Genomic DNA, 19,095 nt, shown 5'->3' on the forward strand with positions numbered 1-19,095 from the left:
ATTATTATGTAATAATAATAGTTATTATTATTGCATTTGTTAAGCATTTATTATGTTCTGAGCACTATTCTAAACGCTGGGGTAGATACAAGGTAATCAGGTTGTCCCACGTTGGGCTTATAGTTTTAATCCCCATTTTACAGATAAGGCAACTTAGGCAGAGAGAAGTAAAATGACTTGCCCAAAGTCACACAGGTGTTCAGTGGTGGAGCTGGGATTAGAACCCACGACCTCTGATTCCCAAGCCCATGCTCTTTCCACTAAGCCACGCTGCTTCTTCTATATACATAAGTATTGTGGAGGGGGGAGGAGGGGAAAGCAGAGGGAGCGAGTTGAGGTGACGTGGAAGGGAAGGGAAACTGAGGAAAAGGCGGCTCAGTCTGGGAAGGCCTTTTGGAGGAGGTGTGCCTTCAGTAGGGCTTTGAAGGGAGGAAGAGTGATTGTTTGGTGGATTTGAGGAGGTAGGGTGTTCCAGGCCAGAAGTGGGCCAGGGGTCGGCGGTGAGAAAGGTGACATTGAGACACAGTGAGAAAGATAGCGCCAGGGGAGTGTGCAGGCTGGAATGAAAAAGGAGAGAGAGGTGAGGTAGGAGGGGGCCAGGTGATAGAGAGCTTTAAAGTCCATAGTGAGTTTTAGTTTGATATGGAGGTTGATAGGCAACTATTGGAGATTTTTAAGGAGAGGGGGTGACATTCATTCATTCAGTCATATTTATTGAGCGCTTACTGTGTTCAGAGCACTATATTAAGCAGCACTATATTAAGCACTTGGAAAGTACAGTTTGGCAACAGGTAGAGATAATCCTTGCCCAACAACGGGCTCACAGTCTAAAAGGGGGAGTCAGACCATAAAACAAGTAGTCAGGCATCAATACCATCCAAATAGATTAATAGAATTATAGGTATATACACATCATTAATAAAATAGAGTAATAAATAATATATACAAAAATACACAAGTGCTGTGGGGAGGGGAAGGGGGTAGAACAGAGGGAGGAAGTGGAGAGCAGAGGACATGCCCTGAACATTTAGAAAGATAATCTGGGTAGTGAAGTCAAGTATGGACTGAAGTCGGGAGAGGCAGGAGGCTGGGAAGTCAGAAAGGAGGCTGATGCAGTAATCCAGTTGGGATTGGATGAGAGATTTAGGAGTAAGTTGAGAGTAGAAGTAGCAGCTGCTCAAGATAGAGGCTTCCAGTTTTTTGGATTACTGATATTGAAATAGGCCAAGTTTTTTTAAATCTTAGAAATTTCAGGCCAAAGCAATAATAATAATAATGTTGGTGTTTGTTGATCACTTACTATGTGCCGAACACTGTTGTAGTCGCTCGGTTGGATACAAGGTGGTAAAGTTGTCCCACTTGGGGCTCACAGTCTTAATCTTCTCCTTCTCCATCCAAACTGCTATAGTGCTAATTGAACTATTTATCCTGTCGCCTCATGAGTATTAGATCCACCTCCTCGCTGACCTCCTGGTCACCTTTCTCTCACCACTCCAGTCCATACCTCACTCTGCTGCACGGATCATTTATCAGTGAAAATGTCAAATCCATGTCCCCGCAATCCTCAAGAACCTCCAATGTCTGCCCAAGCACTTCTGCATCAGACAAAAACTCACCATTGGCTTTAAAGCAGTCTATCAGCTCTCCCCATTCTACTTCACTTTACTAATCTTCTACAACAGCCCTGCCTGCACACTCTGTTTCTCTACCACCAGCTTACTTATTGTGCCTCAGTTTCTTCTATCTCACCACCACATCCTCACCTTTGCCTGGAACTTCCTTCCTTTCATCAGACCATCACTCTCTCCAACTGTGTAGCATTATTAAGGTTACCTCTCCTCCAAGACACCTTCCCAGATTAAACTCTTTTCCCCAGCTCACTCTCCTTTTTACATCATCTAAGCACTTGGATCTGTGACCCTTTGGACATTTTATATTTACCCTACCTCCAACCCCCAACACTTACGTACATATGATCATATATAATTAACGCTCCCCTCCTTCAAAGCCCTAATGAAAGCTTACCTCCTCCAGGAGGCCTTCCCAGACTAACTCCTTTTCCTGTGCTCCTCCCCTCCTCATCACCCTCACTTCCTCCCTCTGCTCTATCCCCAACCCCACCCCACTACATTTGTGTATATATGTACCTATTATTCTATTTATGATGTGTATATATATCGATAATTCTATTTATTTATATTGATACTATTGATGCCTGTCTACTTGTTTTGCTTTGTTTTGTTGTCTATTTCCCCCCTTCTAAACTGTGAGCCTATTGTTGTTTAGGGAGTGTCTTTATTTGTTGCTGAATTGTACTTTCCAAGACCTTAGTACAGTAGTCTGCACACAGTTAGTGCTCAGTAAATACAATTGAGTGAGTGAGTGAGTGAGTGAGTGAGTGAGTGAGTGAGTGAGTGAGTGAATGAATGAATGAATGAATGGTCCCACCTCCAACTTCTTTAGCCATTTTGATCCCTTTCTCACAGTTCTTCTTTCTCCTGGCCTATATTGTTCCTGGGAGACTTCAGTACCCATAAAGGTATTCCAGATGACCCTTCCATTGCCCCCCTTCAATCACCCTCAACTCCACTGACCTCCTACTTCACCCCACCTCACCTCACCTACTAACCAACTTGGACACACACTAAATCTCATCATCTCTAGCCAGTACACAGTCACCAATTCTGAAATCCCTTTATCTGACAACCACCCCCTCATTTTCCTTCTGTGTCACACATCTCCTCCCAATAAATTTGTACTCTTCCCCAATCTCTTGTCCCTATCCAATTTTCTCAAATCATCATGCCCCATTTAGCCTCTATACCCAAACTACCTTACCTCGATGACCAAATGGATGCTCTGAACAGTACCCTCTCTACTGAACTCAATTCATTCAGTCCCTTATCCTTCATTGATCTTGAACCACTAACCCTCAGCCTGCATAGTCCTCTTCCCTGGCTCCTTTGGATGAACAACAGAAATCTATAAATCGGGCCATTACAAGTTTATAATAATAATATCAGGTGATTTTGTCCATTACAAGTTTGTTATAATAATAATGGTATTTGTAAGTGCTTTCTATATGCCAAGTACTGTTCTAAGTGCTGCCATAGGAACAGAGTAATTAGGTTGTTCCATATGGGGCTCACAGTCTTAATCCCCATTTTACAGATGAGGTAATTGAGGCACCGAGAAGTGAAGTGACTTGCCCAAAGTCAGCCAGCAAGAAAAGTGGCGGAGCTGGGATTAGAACCCATGATTTCTGACTCCTAACCCAAGCTCTTTCCACTGAGCCACGCTGCTTCTCTGTCCAACCTTGGCTTCACTGATACTGTCCTTTCCTTGTAATAATAATTATGACATTTGTTAAGCACTTACTATGTGCAGAGCACTGTTCTAAGTGCTGGGAGGATTCAAGATGATCAGGTTGTCCTACGTGGGGTTCACAGTCTTCATCGCCATTTTACAGATGAGGTGGCTTGCCCAAAGTCACACAGCTGGCAAGCGGCTGAACCAGGATTTGAACCCATGACCTCTGACTCCCAGCCCATGCTCTTTCCACTGAGCCATGCTGCTTCTGTGCTGGTCTTCCTCCTATCTCTCTGGCCACTCAATCTCAGTCTCTTTTGTGGCTTCCTTCTCTGCCTCCCATCTCCTAACTGTTGATGTCCCTCAAGGTTCAGTTCTGGGTCCCCTTCTTTTCTCCAGCTACACATGCTCCCTTGGAAACCTCATTCACTCACATGGCTTCAACTATCACCTCTGTGCTCATAACACACAAATCTACATCTCCAGCCCTGATCTCTCTCCCTCTCTGTAATCTCGCATTTTCCCCTGCCTTGAAGACATTTCTACCTGGGTGTCCCTCACATCACCTCCATGAGTTGCTCCCAGACCTCCCACAACTTTCCCTAACCCCCATAGCCCATCCTGGTAGCAAACCCGTGCCATAGACTCTATTCTCCCCAGCACCCCGCACCCCTCCAGAGTTGTGGGACATTGTGCTTACCTGCTTGGGCCTCGGGACATTGTGCTCCCCTGCTTGGGCCTCAGAACATTGGGCTCTCCAACCGACCTTCCCCAACTCCTCCCGGAAGTGGCCATTTTGGGAGGCCCTCACTCCCTCCTCCCCCATGAGGTGATTGATGTCCCCCGCTCCATGCAACAATGTCCTTGTTCTCACTGTGTTACCTTACCTTAGCCGCCACCTACGCCCGCAACCCACCCCAGACATCCTCATGGCGCCCGCCGTTGCCTCAGAGACATTTAATAATAATGTTGGTATTTGTTAAGCGCTTACTATGTGCCGAGCACTGTTCTAAGCGCTGGGGTAGACACAGGGGAATCAGTTTGTCCCACGTGGGGCTCACAGTCTTAATCCCCATTTTGCAGATGAGGTAACTGGGGCACCGAGAAGTTAAGTGACTTGCCCAAAGTCACACAGCTGACAAGTGGCCGAGCTGGGATTTGAACCCATGACCTCTGACTCCAAAGCCCATGCTTTTTCCACTGAGCCACGCTGCTTTGGACATGAGCCCCAGGACTCTCCTTGCCGCTGGCCTTTTGACTTTGATTTTGATCAACCCCCGACCCTGGTCATCACCCACTTATTAATACTATTTTATTGTATCATGTTACTATATTACCGCTTTCGCATGTTATCGTTAATTGTTCTCAGTGCTGCCACCTACCTCTCTGGCCTCACTGTGTCCTTCCACCCCCGCTCCTCCCATCTGCCCCTCCCAATCCTTTCCTTCCCTTTCCCCTCTTGTGCCCACCTCTTTCCTGCGCTCTTCTCTGCTTCCTCCCTTCCTCCCATCCCCCACCCTAGAACCCCACTTTACCAGCGCCACCCCTCTTCCCCCTCCCGCTACGCTCCTCTCCACCAAATCCCATCCTCCAACCCTCCCCCCCTTCCTTCTTCCCCACCCACACCCCATCCCAGTCCTCCTGTCCCACCACACCCCTCTTCCAGGGCCCCGCCACCTCTTTCCCATCCAAACCCTCCCCTCCCCACGCTTTTCCCCCTCTTCCCCCCTTGCACACACAGCTACTTTCAAGTGTGGCCTCTGGAACCCCCGCTCTATTAAAGGTAAACTACTTTTCATCCTTGACCTTTTCCTCTCCCGCTCTCTCCTCCTCCTTGCCCTTACGGAAACCTAGCTCACTCCTGAAGATAAGATATCCGCCGCTGCTCTCTCCAGCGGAGGCCTCTCCTCCCACTCCCCCAGACTCACCAGAAAGGGAGGAGGCGTCGGCTTCCTTCTCTCACCCCAGTGCCGCTTCCGCACCATCTCTCCTCTCCCTTCCCTCTCATTCCCCTCCTTTGAAGCCCATATCATTCACCTCTACCACCCCTTCCAGATACTTGTAGCCTTCATCTACCATCCTCCTGGTCCCACCATCGAGTTCTTCAACCACCTTGACCCCTTTCTCACCTACTCTCCTTCTCTCTGCCCACTCTGATCCTCGGAGACTTCAACATCCACATGGATGTACCTGTTGATTCCTCTTTCACCCGCCTGCTATCGCTCCTCGACTCTGCCCACCTCCGGCTCCACCATACCTTGCCCACTTACCAACTTGTTCATACCCTCTATCTCATCATCTCCTTCGGCTGCACCATCTCCTCCCTCACCAACTCTGAAATCCCTGTCAGACCATAACCTTCCTACCTGCCTCCTCTCTCACACTCTCTCTCCCTGCAAATCTGTACTACTCCCCCACAGAGACCTCCACTCTCTTGATCCCATCCATCTCTCCAAAAGCATCTCTCCCCACCTTGCCCCCTGTCCTCTCTTCCCACTCTCGATGATCAGGTTACTGCTCTCAACTCCACCTTCTATACTCATCTCAACTCTCTCTCTCCCCTTTCCCTCTGCTGCTCTGACTCCACTAACCCACAGCCCTGGGTCACTGCCTCTGTCCTCCTCCTAAGCTCCTATACTCGAGCTGCTGAGCGCTACTGGTGAAGGTCCAAACACAAAGCCAACCTTATCCTTTGCAAATGTATCCTTTACTGCCTTAACTCTGCCCTCTCCTCCACCAGGCAAAACTTGATTTCTTCCCTCTTTGACACCCATGCCCGTCCCGTCACCCCGCCAATTGTTCCAGACCTTTAATTCTCTCCTCAGGCCCCCAGTTCCTCCCCCTCCTCCGTCCCTCACCCCCAACCATCTGGCCACCTACTTCATCACGAAAATTAACACAATCAGGTCTGAGTTCCCCAAAGTCACCCCTCCCTCTTCTGCCTTCCCCCCTCCAACCATCTCCCTACTTTCCCAACTTTCCCTGCAGTATCCTCAGAGGAGATCTCCTCCCTCCTTTCAAGTGCCACCCCCTCCACCTGTGCCTCAGACCCCATTCCCGCTCACCTTATAAAAACCATCACCCCTTCTCTCTTCCCCTCCTTAACTTCTATTTTTAACTGCTCACTCTCCAATGGCTTCTTCCCCACTACCTTCAAACTTGCCTATGTCTCCCCCATCCTAAAAATACCCTCTCTCAACCCCACTTTCCCTTCCAGTTATCGCCCTATCTCCCTACTACCCTTCCTTTCCAAGCTCCTAGAACGAGTTGTCTACACTCGCTGCTTAGAATTCCTTAACTCCCATTCTCTCCTGGACCCCCTCCAATCTGGCTTCCGTCCCCTCCACTGCACTGAGACTGCTCTCTCTCAGGTCATCCATGACCTCCTTCTTGCCAAATCCAATGGCTCTTACTCTATCCTAATCCTCCTTGACCTCTCAGCTGTCATTGATACTGTTGACCATCCCCTTCTCCTCCATACCTTATCTCATCGTGGCTTCACGGACTCCGCCCTCTCCTGGTTTTCCTCTTATCTCTCTGGCGTTCATTCTCTGTCTCCTTCGCAGGTTCCTCCTCCCCCTCCCATCCTCTAACTGTTGGGGTTCCTCAAGGGACAGTTCTTGGCCCCCTTCTGTTCTCCATCCACATCATTCCCTCAGTGAACTTATTCACTCTCACAGCTTCAACTATCATCTTTATGCAGATGACACACAAATCTACATCTCTGCCCCTGTCCTCTCCCCCTCCCTTCAGGCTCATATCTCCTCCTGCCTCCAGGACGTCTCTACTTGGATGTCTGCTCACCACCTAAAACTCAACATGTCCAAAACTGAGCTCCTTATCTTCCCTCCCAAGCCCTGTCCTCTTCCTGACTTCCCTATCACTGTGGATGGTACGACCATCCTTCCCATCTCTCAAGCTCGCAACCTCGGTGTCATCTTTGACTTGGCTCTCTCATTTTACCCCACTCATCCAATCCATCCCCAAGACCTGTCGGTCTCACCTTTATAATATCTCCAAGATCCGCCCTTTCCTCTCTACCCAAACGGCCATCTTACTGTTATAGGCTCTCATAATATCCCCGCTGGCTTATTGTGTCAGCCTTCTCTCTGATCTCCCTTCCTCCTGTCTCTCCCTGCTCCAGTCTATTCTTCACTCTGCTGCCCGGCTCATCTTCCTGCAGAAATGCTATGGACATGTCACTTCTCTTCTTAAAAACCTCCAGTGGTTGCCTGTCAAGCTCCGCACGAAACAAAAACTTCTCACTCTAGGCTTCAAGGCTGTCCATCACCCTGCCCCCTCCTACCTCTCCTCTCTTCTCTCTTTCTACTCCCCACCCCTCACGCTTCGCCCACCCCTCACGTTTCGCACCTCTGCCGTCCACCTCCTCACCGTCCCCTTTTCTCGCCTATCCCACTGTCGACCCTTGGGCCATGTACTCCCGCTGTCCTGGAATGCCCTCCCTCCTCACCTCTGCCAATTTAACTCTCTTCCCCTCTTAAAAGCCCTACTGAGAGCTCATCTCCTCCAAGAGGGCTGCCCAGACTGAGTTCCCCTTTTCCCTCTGCTCCCTCTGCTGCCTCTCTAATCCCCCCTTACCTCCCCTCAGCTAAGCCGCCTTTCTCCCCCTCTTCCCTCTGCTCCTCCCCCTGTCCCTTCCCCTTCCCTCAGCACTGTGCTTGTCCACTCCTTTGTATATATTTTTATTACCCTATTTATATTGTTAATGAGATGTACATCACCCTGATTCTATTTATTGCTATTGTTTTAATGAGATGTACATCCCCTTGATTCTATATATTGCTGTTGTTTTGTCTGTCTCCCCTGATTAGACTGTAAACCCATCAAAATGGGCAGGGACTGTCTCTATCTGTCGCCGATTTGTACATTCCAAGCACTTAGTACAGTGCTTTGCACATAGTAAGTGCTCAATAAATACTATTGAATGAATGAATGAATGACCTCAAATTTAATAATGGCCAAAACTGAACTTCTTATCCTCCCACCCAAACCCTGTCCTCCCACTCTCTTTCCCATCACTTTTGACGGCATCACCATCCTTCCTATGTCACCAGCCTGTAACCTTGGTATTATCCTTGACTCCTCGCTCTCGTTCTACCCACATATTCAAGCCATCACTAAATCCTGTCATTTCTATCTTCAAAACATCCAAAATCCAAAATCCGCCCATTCATCTCCATCCAAATTGCTACACATTAAATGCAGGCACTAATGTTATCCTGCCTTGATTACTGTATCAGCCTCCTTGCTGACTCCCCAGCCTCCTGTTTCTTCCCTCTCCGATCCATATTGCATTCTGCTGCCCAAATCATTTTCCTTCAAAAACATTCAGGCCATTTTTCCCCATACTGCAAGAAACTCCAATGGTTACCCATCTATCTCTGCATCAAGCAAAAACTCCTCACTTTTGGCTTTAAAGCACTTAACCACCTGCCCCATCCTTGCTGCTCTTCTACAACCCAGCCCGCACATTCTGCTCCTCCGATGCTGACCTTCTCACAGTACTTCATTCTCATCTAACCGCCGACCTCTTACCCACAACCTACCTCTGGCCTGGAATGCCCTTCCTCCGTATAGCAGACAGGTAATTGCTCTCCCCTACTTCAACTCCTTATTGAAGACACATCTCCAGAAAGCCTTCCTGGACTGAACCCTCCTCCCCTCTTCTCCCACTCCCTTCTGTGCCGCTCTTCCTTGCTCCTTCATTCATCCTCTCTCCCTTCCCCATGGCACATAAGTATATATCTGTAATTTACTTAATTATTTATATTAATGTCCGTTTCCCCCTCTAGACTGTGCACTCATTGTGGGCGGGAAATTTGTTGGATGTTTTGTTGTACTTTCCCAAGTGCTTAGTACATTGCTTTGCACACAGTAAGCATTCAAATATGATTAATAATAATAATATATACCTTTAAATTATATATATAGTGCAAATTGCTTATTTTGGAAGCAGTATGACTTAGTGGGTAGAGTACAGGCCTGGGAGTCAGAATGACCTGGGTACAAATCCTGGTTCTGCCACATGCCTGCTGTGTGTTCTTGAGCAAGTCACTTAACTTCTCTTTGCCTCAGCTACCTCAAATGTAAAATGGGAATAAGAGTGTGAGCCCCATATGAGACAGGGACTGTATCCAACCTGATTAACTTGTATCTACCCCAGGACTTTAAACAGACCTTGGCATTTAGTAAACACTTAACAAATACTACAATTATTATTATTATATACTTATGTTAATGTCTCCCCCTTTGGATCTCTTCCCCCCCTTTAGACTGTAAACTCATTATGGGTAGGGAACTTATCTGCTAATTTTGTTGTATTGTACTCTCCCAAGTGCTCAGTAAAGTGTTCTGCACATAGCAAGTACTCACTAAGACCTTTAAGAGAAGCATCATGGCATAGTGGTTGTAGCACAGGCCGGGGAGTCAGAAGGTCATGGGTTCTAATTCAGGCTCCGCCACATGTCTCCTGGGGGGCCTTGGGCAAGTAACTTCACTTCTCTGTGCCTCAGTTTCCTCATCTGTAAAATGGGGATTGAGACTATAAGCCCAACCGATTTCCTTGTATCCACCCCAGCATGTAGTACAGTGCTTGGCATTCATTCATTCAGTCATATTTATTGAGAGCTTACTGTGTGCAAAACATTACTAAGAGTTTGGGAGAGTACGACAGAACAACAAGCAAACACATTCCCTAGCCACAACGAGGTCACAGTCTAGAGGAACATAGTAAAGGTTTAACAAATACCACAATTATTATTAACAATAGTAATAATTATTATAATTGATTGTTTAGAGTTGGAAGAAGCAAGAGCCAGTTAGGCCAATGAGAGGCTGATGCAGTACTCAAAACATGATATGATCAGTAGAGTAACACTTTGAATGGATAAAGAGGAAGGATTAGATTTTAGAAATATTATGAAGGTAGAATGGACAGAATTTGGCAGTAGCTTGAATATGTGGAATGAATGAGAGAGATTCATTCATTCATTCAATAGTATTTATTGAGCGCTTACTATGTGCAGAGCACTGTACTAAGCGCTTGGGATGAACAAGTCGGCAACAGATAGAGACAGTCCCTGCCGTTTGACGGGCTTACAGTCTAATCGGGGGAGACGGACAGACAAGAACAATGGCAATAAATAGAGTCAAGGGGAAGAACATCTCGTAAAAACAATGGCAACTAAATAGAATCAAGGCGATGTACAATTCATTAACAAAATAAATAGGGTAATGAAAATATATACAGTTGAGCGGACGAGTACAGTGCTGTGGGGATGGGAAGGGAGAGGTGGAGGAGCAGAGGGAAAAGGGGAAAAAGGGGGTTTAGCTGCGGAGAGGTAAAGGGGGGGTGGTAGAGGGAGTAGAGGAGCTCAGTCTGGGAAGGCCTCTTGGAGGAGGTGAGTTTTAAGTAGGGTTTTGAAGAGGGGAAGAGAATCAGTTTGGCGGAGGTGAGGAGGGAGGGCGTTCCAGGACCGCGGGAGGTCAAAAGCGGGTTTTTTTAGGATGGGGGAGATGTAGACATGTTCAGGGTGACACAAATGAGAGTGGAAGACAAGGTAAAAAAGGTTTCATCAAGGTATGCCTCTTGGAGGAAAAGTGCCTTAAGGTGGGGATGAGTTCTGAGGATAATGCCAAGGTTATGGGCTTATTAAACTGGGGGCATAATGTGAAACAACGAGGATGGAGGTATTGTCCACAGTTATCGAAGAGCCTTGGGAGGATAAGATTTGGGTAAGGAAGATGAGGAATTCTGTTTTGTTTGCAGTGTTGGTAGGACATCCAAGTAGAGGTGTTCTGAAAGCAAGAGGAATGTGAGGCTGGAGAGAAGGAGAAATGTCTGGACTGGTGATATAGATTTAGGAGTCACCAATGTAGAAATCGAAGTTGAAGCCGTATAAGAGAATGAGTTCTCCAAGGGTGTGGGTGTAGGTGGAGAATAGACTGGGACCCAGAATTGAACCTAGAGGCACCTCCATAAATTAGAGGCAGAGGAGGAGTCTGTGAAAGAGAATGAGAAGGAGAGGTCAGAGAGATTGGAGGGGAACTAGGAGGACTTGGAGGGGAACTAGGAGAGGACAGTGTCATCAGTTAAATAAGGTTAGATGAAGTTTCCAGGAGACCAGGGGTGGTTCACAGGGTCAAGTGTTAAACGCAAGTACTAAGATAAAAATGGATCACTTGTGACCCTCCCACTTATCTTCAACTGGGTTAAGGCAAGTGAGCTCATCTGCTAGAGATAAAAATGAAGTAGTGATTTGTTTTATTCTCAAAAGGGCTATGGAAAGTTCAGAGCCATTAAATCTACCAGCAAAATGGAGACTCTGCAGATAGCAAAGGGACTAGTGCATTTTACAGTTTTTAAAAACCACAATCAGTTTAAAAATCATTTCATTTCAACATGAGAATAAAATGATTCAAATGATATTTCCTATATTTGTATCCTGACTTTCTGGGAAAAGACCATCTCATTTTTCCACTAAAAGTGTGGTGTGAAATAATTTGGTTAATGTAGAGTGTAATTCTGATTTTTATTTTTACCCAACTTATTTTTCTTTATCTCTCCAGATTCGTTATCTGTGCTACAATTGAGATATTTTTAAAAGAAAAATAATCTGTGTGTATTTGAATGCCAAAAAAAGATATATCATTTATTATGAAATGGGAAAATCACACATATTAACACCTGAACTCATGTTAAATAGAAACCTGAAAGAAAAAGGTTGAGAAAAATCTTATCCTTTTTTATATTAATCTTCACAAGATGCTGCAGTGAATCCTGTTAACATTTCTTAAGCATCAGTATTAAAACCATCATCACCTCTTCAATTTTAATAGATTTTTTTTCTCTTCCATTCTCTTTCAGACCTAGGCTGAAAAATGTGGACAGAAGTAGTGCACAACAATTAGCAGTCACAGTGAGGAATGTCACCGTTATTATCACTGACTATAAAGAAAAGATTTGTTCATCATCTACATCATCATCTACTATAACCGCTAGGGCTGAATCAGAACACCAGAATCAGAACAGTAATGGGTTAGAGAACACAGTAAAGAGTTCATCCTCTTCCCCAACCCTAAAGGGTGTGGTATCAGCAGTAAATGATGACACTTCCTAAAAATTTAATATGAAATTACGAAATATAAAAATCAGGGCATGACATTCAAATTCTCCAACTGCCCATGATACTTGCACTCCCTGGAAATTTATCTTTGAACATCACCACCTCTTACTAATGTTAATGACCTATTTTACTAATTGAATTGGACATTTGGGGGCTTAAGAAATTTTGTACTCTACTTGTTAATATTTACAGACTTATGTATTCCATTATTTATTATTTTTATAACATTCATTTATAATGGCATTTCTTCTAAATCCTTTTTATAAAATATATGCCTAATTTTCTCTAAGATTTTTGTGCGGAGTGGGACTGGATGATCTTATTTATTGATTTCAAAAATCCCATCCTTTATTCAGCATAGTTCTTATTCATTTTTTTCTAGTTACCCTTGAAATATCAGTTTTGGTAGGAGTAAATATATAAATGGTATAGAAGTGTTATTTATTTAAGACTAATATGTAGCAATTTTGGGATTTGGATCTGTAAGAAACAGAAACAAAATTAGGTCAGTTTGTATAGGTAGAGAAAACAATGAAACTAAATTGAAACTAAATTTCTGTGCAACAAACTGAATCAGTTTTACCTGATACGTTTTCCAAACTACATGGGAATTTGATTTTCTTACTTGTATAAAGGTTCTGGAATGTCTGTGCACATATTCATAAAATCACGCAAATGCTTCTTTCTCCCATCCAGACCAAGTTCAGGAGCTATTTCATTACAACTCATCGCTAACCCAGAACTTGGTGACTCCAGAAAGAACACATTATTTGCTCCTAAAGTAACCCCTGTACTCACATACACACGATTATATGTATAAACTCAGCATTATACTAGACTAATTTTTCTCATTCAACCCTCATATTCAGTCCATCTTAGCCCTTTTTTTTTTTAGGTGGTGTATGTTAAGTGCTTAATATGTGCCAGGGACTGTATTCAGCTACCTTGTAGCCTAGCTCTTGCCCATATCCTCCTTCTGGCCTGAAACTCCCACCTCCTTCATATGTGGCAATCCACCATTCTCCTTAACTTTAGAGTCTTATTAACATTACATCTCATTCAAGCGGCCTGTCCCAATTAAGTCCTCATTTCCCGCACTCCCTCTCCTTTCTGTGTCATCTGTGCACTTGGTTTATAGCCTTTAAGCTGTTTATATTCACCTATTCTCAGCCCCACAGCACTAATATACATCTCCATAATCTATATGCATGTCTTTCTCCCCCTCTAGACTAAATTCCTTGTGGGCAGGGAATGAATCTGCCAACTCTATTATGTTGTACTCTCCCAAGCACTTGGTAACTGCTCTGACCATTTAAGAACTCATTAAATACCTTTGATTGATTGACTGATTGATGTAATCTAAGACTACAAATCTGATTCAGGTGTCTTGCACCCATTTTGGAGTACTTCAAGTCAATTCAATTTTTGTGCCTCAAGTACCTCATTTGTAAAATGGGAATTAAGAATGTGAGCCCCTTGTGGAATGTGGATTGGGTCCAACCTGATTACCTTGTATATACTCTGTTGCTTAGAGTAGTGCCTGTTACGTAGAAAGCACTTAAATACCGTAAAAAATTATCTGGCCCCAGGAAAGCTCAGCCATTGAAATTAAACTTAAATGACTGAAATATCACTATAAATACAAATTATTTTTCACATAAATATTGCTAAATTGCATAGTAGTATTGTATTTTATAACTGTAAGTTCAGTTAACTTTCTGAGTCTGTGTTCATGACTACAGAAATTATTAAAATTTATATGTATTTGTTAAGATTCACACAGAAGAAAATTGTAAACTGCAATTATGAGGCTGGAAGATTTTAATCTAATAAAGCCCTTTCTTTTTTAGGCATGACATTACAGAATCCTTTTATGAACATATTTGTTTTCTTTCTGGTACGGGATTATTTTGCCACTTTGTGTTTTGAAAGCACAAATTAAATATTGTGCAGGTGATTTTTCACATCAATTACATTCCTGCTAAGGAAACAAAAGTTTACATAACTTTTCCTATGTCATGTTAATGCCTTGTCTATATGCTGTACACAGGTATTAAGTAATTACTGGTTTTACTAAAAATTTTTCTTGCTGGTAGCCAGGAGTAGGTGATGGCCAGAAAAAAAAAATTTGAATAAATAGAAAATCCTTAAAGAAAACTCCAATCCCAAATGCTAAAAATTGTTTTGTTGTTTCTCTCGTGTTTGCTAATGGCCTGGGATATCATTATTACAAATTGTTTTCTGATACATTTGTTTGTGTAGCTTTTAGGAATCCCAAGGTTTTTGTTATTCAGCATTTTCAAGAGCATTTGAGGTTTTTTCAAAAGAGAACAGTAGGGCTAAGTTCAGAAATATTGAATAGCCATCAAACAAGTTTACTTTGACATCAGCATTAAAAAAAAATTCTCTAAGCTTGCAAAAACTACTTTCTGCTCTTAAAGTTTTCATTGTGTAATATTGACTGTCGTTATCTTGTGTTATTAAATGGAAAAAACAATAATTTATCTGGCAAAATGCTAGTTTTTTTGATTTGTTAATAGTACAAGCTATTATCCTATTAATGCATTTAAAGTATTTCTTACAAATTTAAATAAATTAAATGTTGCCTGTCAGGGTCATAAAATATATTTACAGTGGTTTGATTGTGAATTTTTAACTGAAACTTAATGATGTTGCCATTTAAACTACTTAAAAATTGTAACATTCCTCTTATTAAAACTAAAAGGGAAGCCAAATTTGTTTCCCCGGATTGAATGAAAAATGTGACTTCCAAATTTAAAAATGCCTCAGTATATGTGGATAGCACTAGACTATAAAAGTTTTTTTTTCAGAATTGTATGGCTTTCAAATTGTAGTTTCATGTAACTAAATCATTTTGAAAACCTTATCTGCTAACTGTATAAATGCTACTAATTAATTTATTAGTGAGATCTTGCTTACATCATCATTTAATTCATTTTAATGACTTGGGGAAAAAGGGAATTCAGCTTTAAAATAAATGGGCTGAAAGTCTAGTGAAAAGGTATTTGCAGATTAAAAATAGAAGTTACTAGTTTTTCACTTCTGAATTTTCTGTTGTTATAATTCTGTTTAGAGAATTGGTTTAAACTCTCAAAAATGGAAGACCCTCAATATACAGTTTTTATAGAAGTGCTAATTTAAATTATCCAAATGGAAAGAACCAGAAATACAAGAAGTAGATAAAAAAATATGTATAGTTTTTAATTTTCCCCCATCAAGTAGACATCAACAGAGATGTCAAAACCTCGCTCCTATCAAATTGTTATTTTGATAAAGCTGTTTAATTACAGCACAATTGAAATTGGACAACTTCATCAAATTTGGTGAAGTATATTTTACCTGTCTTTAAATAACCATTTTTGCCTATTAAAAAATTTATAAATTTTACAATATTGACTACATATTAACTGCTAAATGCATTATAACCTCACTTGTATCTTAGGTAAAAATGGTTAAGGAACCAATATTTAAAGTTTGATAGTAGAACTCTAAATTTTTTCTCTCACATAGCTGTTTTGTTTTTGTGAATGACATGTAACCTTAATTTTACTGTGTAAAGATGGTTACAATATTTTCTTATTTAATTGTTGGCAGTTAAGGATTTTTGTTGTTCATTTCTGCTACATTTTAAGAAAATGTATTGTAGTACTTTTGAAAATTCTGCTCCTTGAAGTCTTTACAAATAAAGTCAAGTTCATTATCTTAATGCTAAAATGACAACTGGAGGTTTTGTAAACTGTTCAAAATTCCCAAGACTTAAATTTGGAAGCTATGATAATAGACACTGACCCAAAATGTAGCAAATAAATTATTCCCCCATCTGTGGTACTGCACAGGCTGTTTATAGGAGCCAATTTATTATTTTCATAAATAGGTCAATTTATGAATTTTGTTATTTTTAATGAATAAAATAGTAAATATTTAAATCTGAAATCTTTATTTTTATAGGTTCATTCTTTAGACTCTAGAGAGTCATTAACTCCCTACTTATTAATTTTTTTTGATTTGGATAAAACTTAGATAAGAATGTTGAGCAAAATAATACTGTGTCCTATCAGATATCGAAGCAGTGTTTCCCAGTGGATAGAGCACAGGCCTGGGAGTCACAATCATTTGGGTGCTAAGCCAGAACCAACACTTGTCTGCTGTGTGACCTTGGGCAAGTTACTTTAATTTTCTGTGCCTTACTTGTGAAATGGGGATTAACACTCTTAGCCCCATGTGTAACACATATTGTATCCAACTAGACTAGCTTGTATCTGACCGAGTTCTTAATATAGTGCCTAGTGCTTCAGAAATACCATTAATTTTAAAAAGTTACAGAAGAAAGTTCTTCTATCATAAAAAGAAACACTCAATGTTTTAATTAATATTATTATTTCTGTATTTCATTCATTCATTCAATAGTATTTGTTGAGCGCTTACTATGTGCAGAGCACTGTACTAAGCGCTTGGGATGAACAAGTCAGCAACAGATAGAGGCAGTCCCTGCCCTTTGACGGGCTTACAGTCTAATTGGGGGAGTCGGACAGACAAGAACAATAGCAATAAATAGAATCAAGGGGATGAACATCTGATTTAAACAGTACCAAATAATTAGAACCAAGGCGATGTACATTTCATTAACAAAATAAATAGGGTAATGAAAATATATACAGTTGAGCAGACGAGTACAGTGCTGAGGGGATGGGAAGGGAGAAGGGCTTCTCCTCTCCCCTCCTTGCAAGTGCCACCCCCTCCACCTGCGCCTTGGACCCCATTCCCTCTCACCTTCTTAAAACCATCGCCCCTGCCCTCCTCCCTTCCTTAACTTCTATTTTTAACCACTCAATCTCCAAGGGCTCCTTCCCCTCTGCCTTCAAACATGCCCACGTCTCCCCCATCCTAAAAAAACCACTCTTGACCCCACTTCCCCCTCCAGTTATCATCCTATCTCCCTACTACCCTTCCTTTCCAAAATCCTAGAACGAGTCGTCTACAATCGATGCCTAGAATTCCTTAACTCCCATTCTCTCCTAGACCCCCTCCAATCTGGCTTCCGTCCCCTCCACTCTACCGAGACTGCTCTCTCTAAGGTCACCCATGACCTCCTTCTTGCCAAATCCAATGGCTCCTACTCCATTCTGATCCTCCTTGACCTCTCTGCTGCCTTTGACACTGTCGACCATCCCCTCCTCCTCCATACCTTATCTCACCTTGGCTTCACGGACTCTGTCCTCTCCTGGTTCTCCTCTTACCTCTCTGGCCGATCATTCTCGGTCTCCTACGCTGGAGCCTCCTCCCCCTCCCATCCTTTAACTGTTGGAGTTCCTCAAGGGTCAGTTCTTGGCCCTCTTCCGTTCTCCATTTACACTCACTCCCTCGGTGAACTCATCCGCTCTCACGGCTTTGACTACCATCTCTACGCAGATGACACGCAGATCTACATCTCCGCCCCTGTCCTCTCCCCCTCCCTTCAGGCTCGCATCTCCTCCTGCCTCCGGGACATCTCCACCTGGATGTCGGCCCACCACCTAAAACTCAACATGAGCAAGACTGAGCTCCTCATCTTCCCTCCCAAACCCGGTCCTCTCCCAGACTTCTCTATTACCGTGGATGGCACGACCATCCTTCCCATCCCGCAGGCCCGCAATCTCGGTGTCATCCTTGACTCGTCCCTCTCGTTCACCCCACACATCCTATCCGTTACCAAGACCTGCCGGTTTCACCTCTACAATATCGCCAAGATCCGCCATTTCCTCTCTACCCAAATGGCTACCTTACTATTACGGGCTCTCGTTATATCCCGGCTAGACTACTGTGTCAGCCTTCTCTCTGACCTCCCTTCCTCCTCTCTCGCCCCGCTCCGGTCTATTCTTCACTCCGCTGCCCGGCCCATCTTCCTGCAGAAACGATCTGGGCATGTCACTCCACTTCTTAAACAACTCCAGTGGTTGCCTATCGACCTCCGCTCCAAACAAAAACTCCTCACTCTAGGCTTCAAGGCTCTCCATCACCTTGCCCCTTCCTACCTCTCCTCCCTTCTCTCTTTCTACCACCCACCCCGCACGCTCCGCTCCTCTGCCGCCCACCTCCTCACCGTCCCTCGGTCTCGCCTATCCCGCCGTCGACCCCTGGGTCACGTCCTCCCGCGGTCCTGGAACGCCCTCCCTCCTCACCTCCGCCAAACCGATTCTCTTTCCCTCTTCAAAACCCTGTACAGCACTGTACTTGTCCGCTCAACTGTATATATTTTCGTTACCCTATTTATTTTGTTAATGAACTGTACATCGCCTTGATTCTATTTAGTTGCCATTGTTTTTACGAGATGTTCTTCCCCTTGACGCTGTTTAGTGCCATTGTTCTTGTCTGTCCGTCTCCCCCGATTAGACTGTAAGCCCGTCAAACGGCAGGGACCGTCTCTATCTGTTGCCGACTTGTTCATCCCAAGCGCTTAGTACAGTGCTCTGCACATAGTAAGCGCTCAATAAATACTATTGAATGAATGAATGAAAGAAGGGGAGGAGCAGAGGGAAATGAGGGGGAAAGAAGGTTTAGCTGTGGAGAGGTGGGGGGAGGTAGAGGGAGTAGAGGGAGAAGGGGAGCTGAGTCTGGGAAGGCCTCTTGGAGGAGGTGAGCT

General features: G+C 43.5%; 1 protein-coding gene across 1 annotated transcript in view; it reads left to right on the top strand.

Annotated features, from left to right (window-relative positions):
• The window catches only part of LOC114808742 (RING1 and YY1-binding protein-like), a 42,216-nt gene extending 27,134 nt beyond the window's left edge, over window positions 1–15,082 (top strand). The window contains exon 5 of the mRNA XM_029056568.2: window positions 12,197–15,082. Within this exon, the coding sequence (XP_028912401.1) occupies window positions 12,197–12,449 (253 nt within the window). The 3' untranslated portion in view covers window positions 12,450–15,082. The remainder of the gene's footprint in view (window positions 1–12,196) is intronic.
• The last annotated feature ends 4,013 nt before the right edge of the window (window positions 15,083–19,095 follow it).

This window comes from Ornithorhynchus anatinus, chromosome Y5 (genome assembly GCF_004115215.2).
Source record: "Ornithorhynchus anatinus isolate Pmale09 chromosome Y5, mOrnAna1.pri.v4, whole genome shotgun sequence".
In the NCBI taxonomy this organism is placed as follows: Eukaryota; Metazoa; Chordata; class Mammalia; order Monotremata; family Ornithorhynchidae; genus Ornithorhynchus; species Ornithorhynchus anatinus.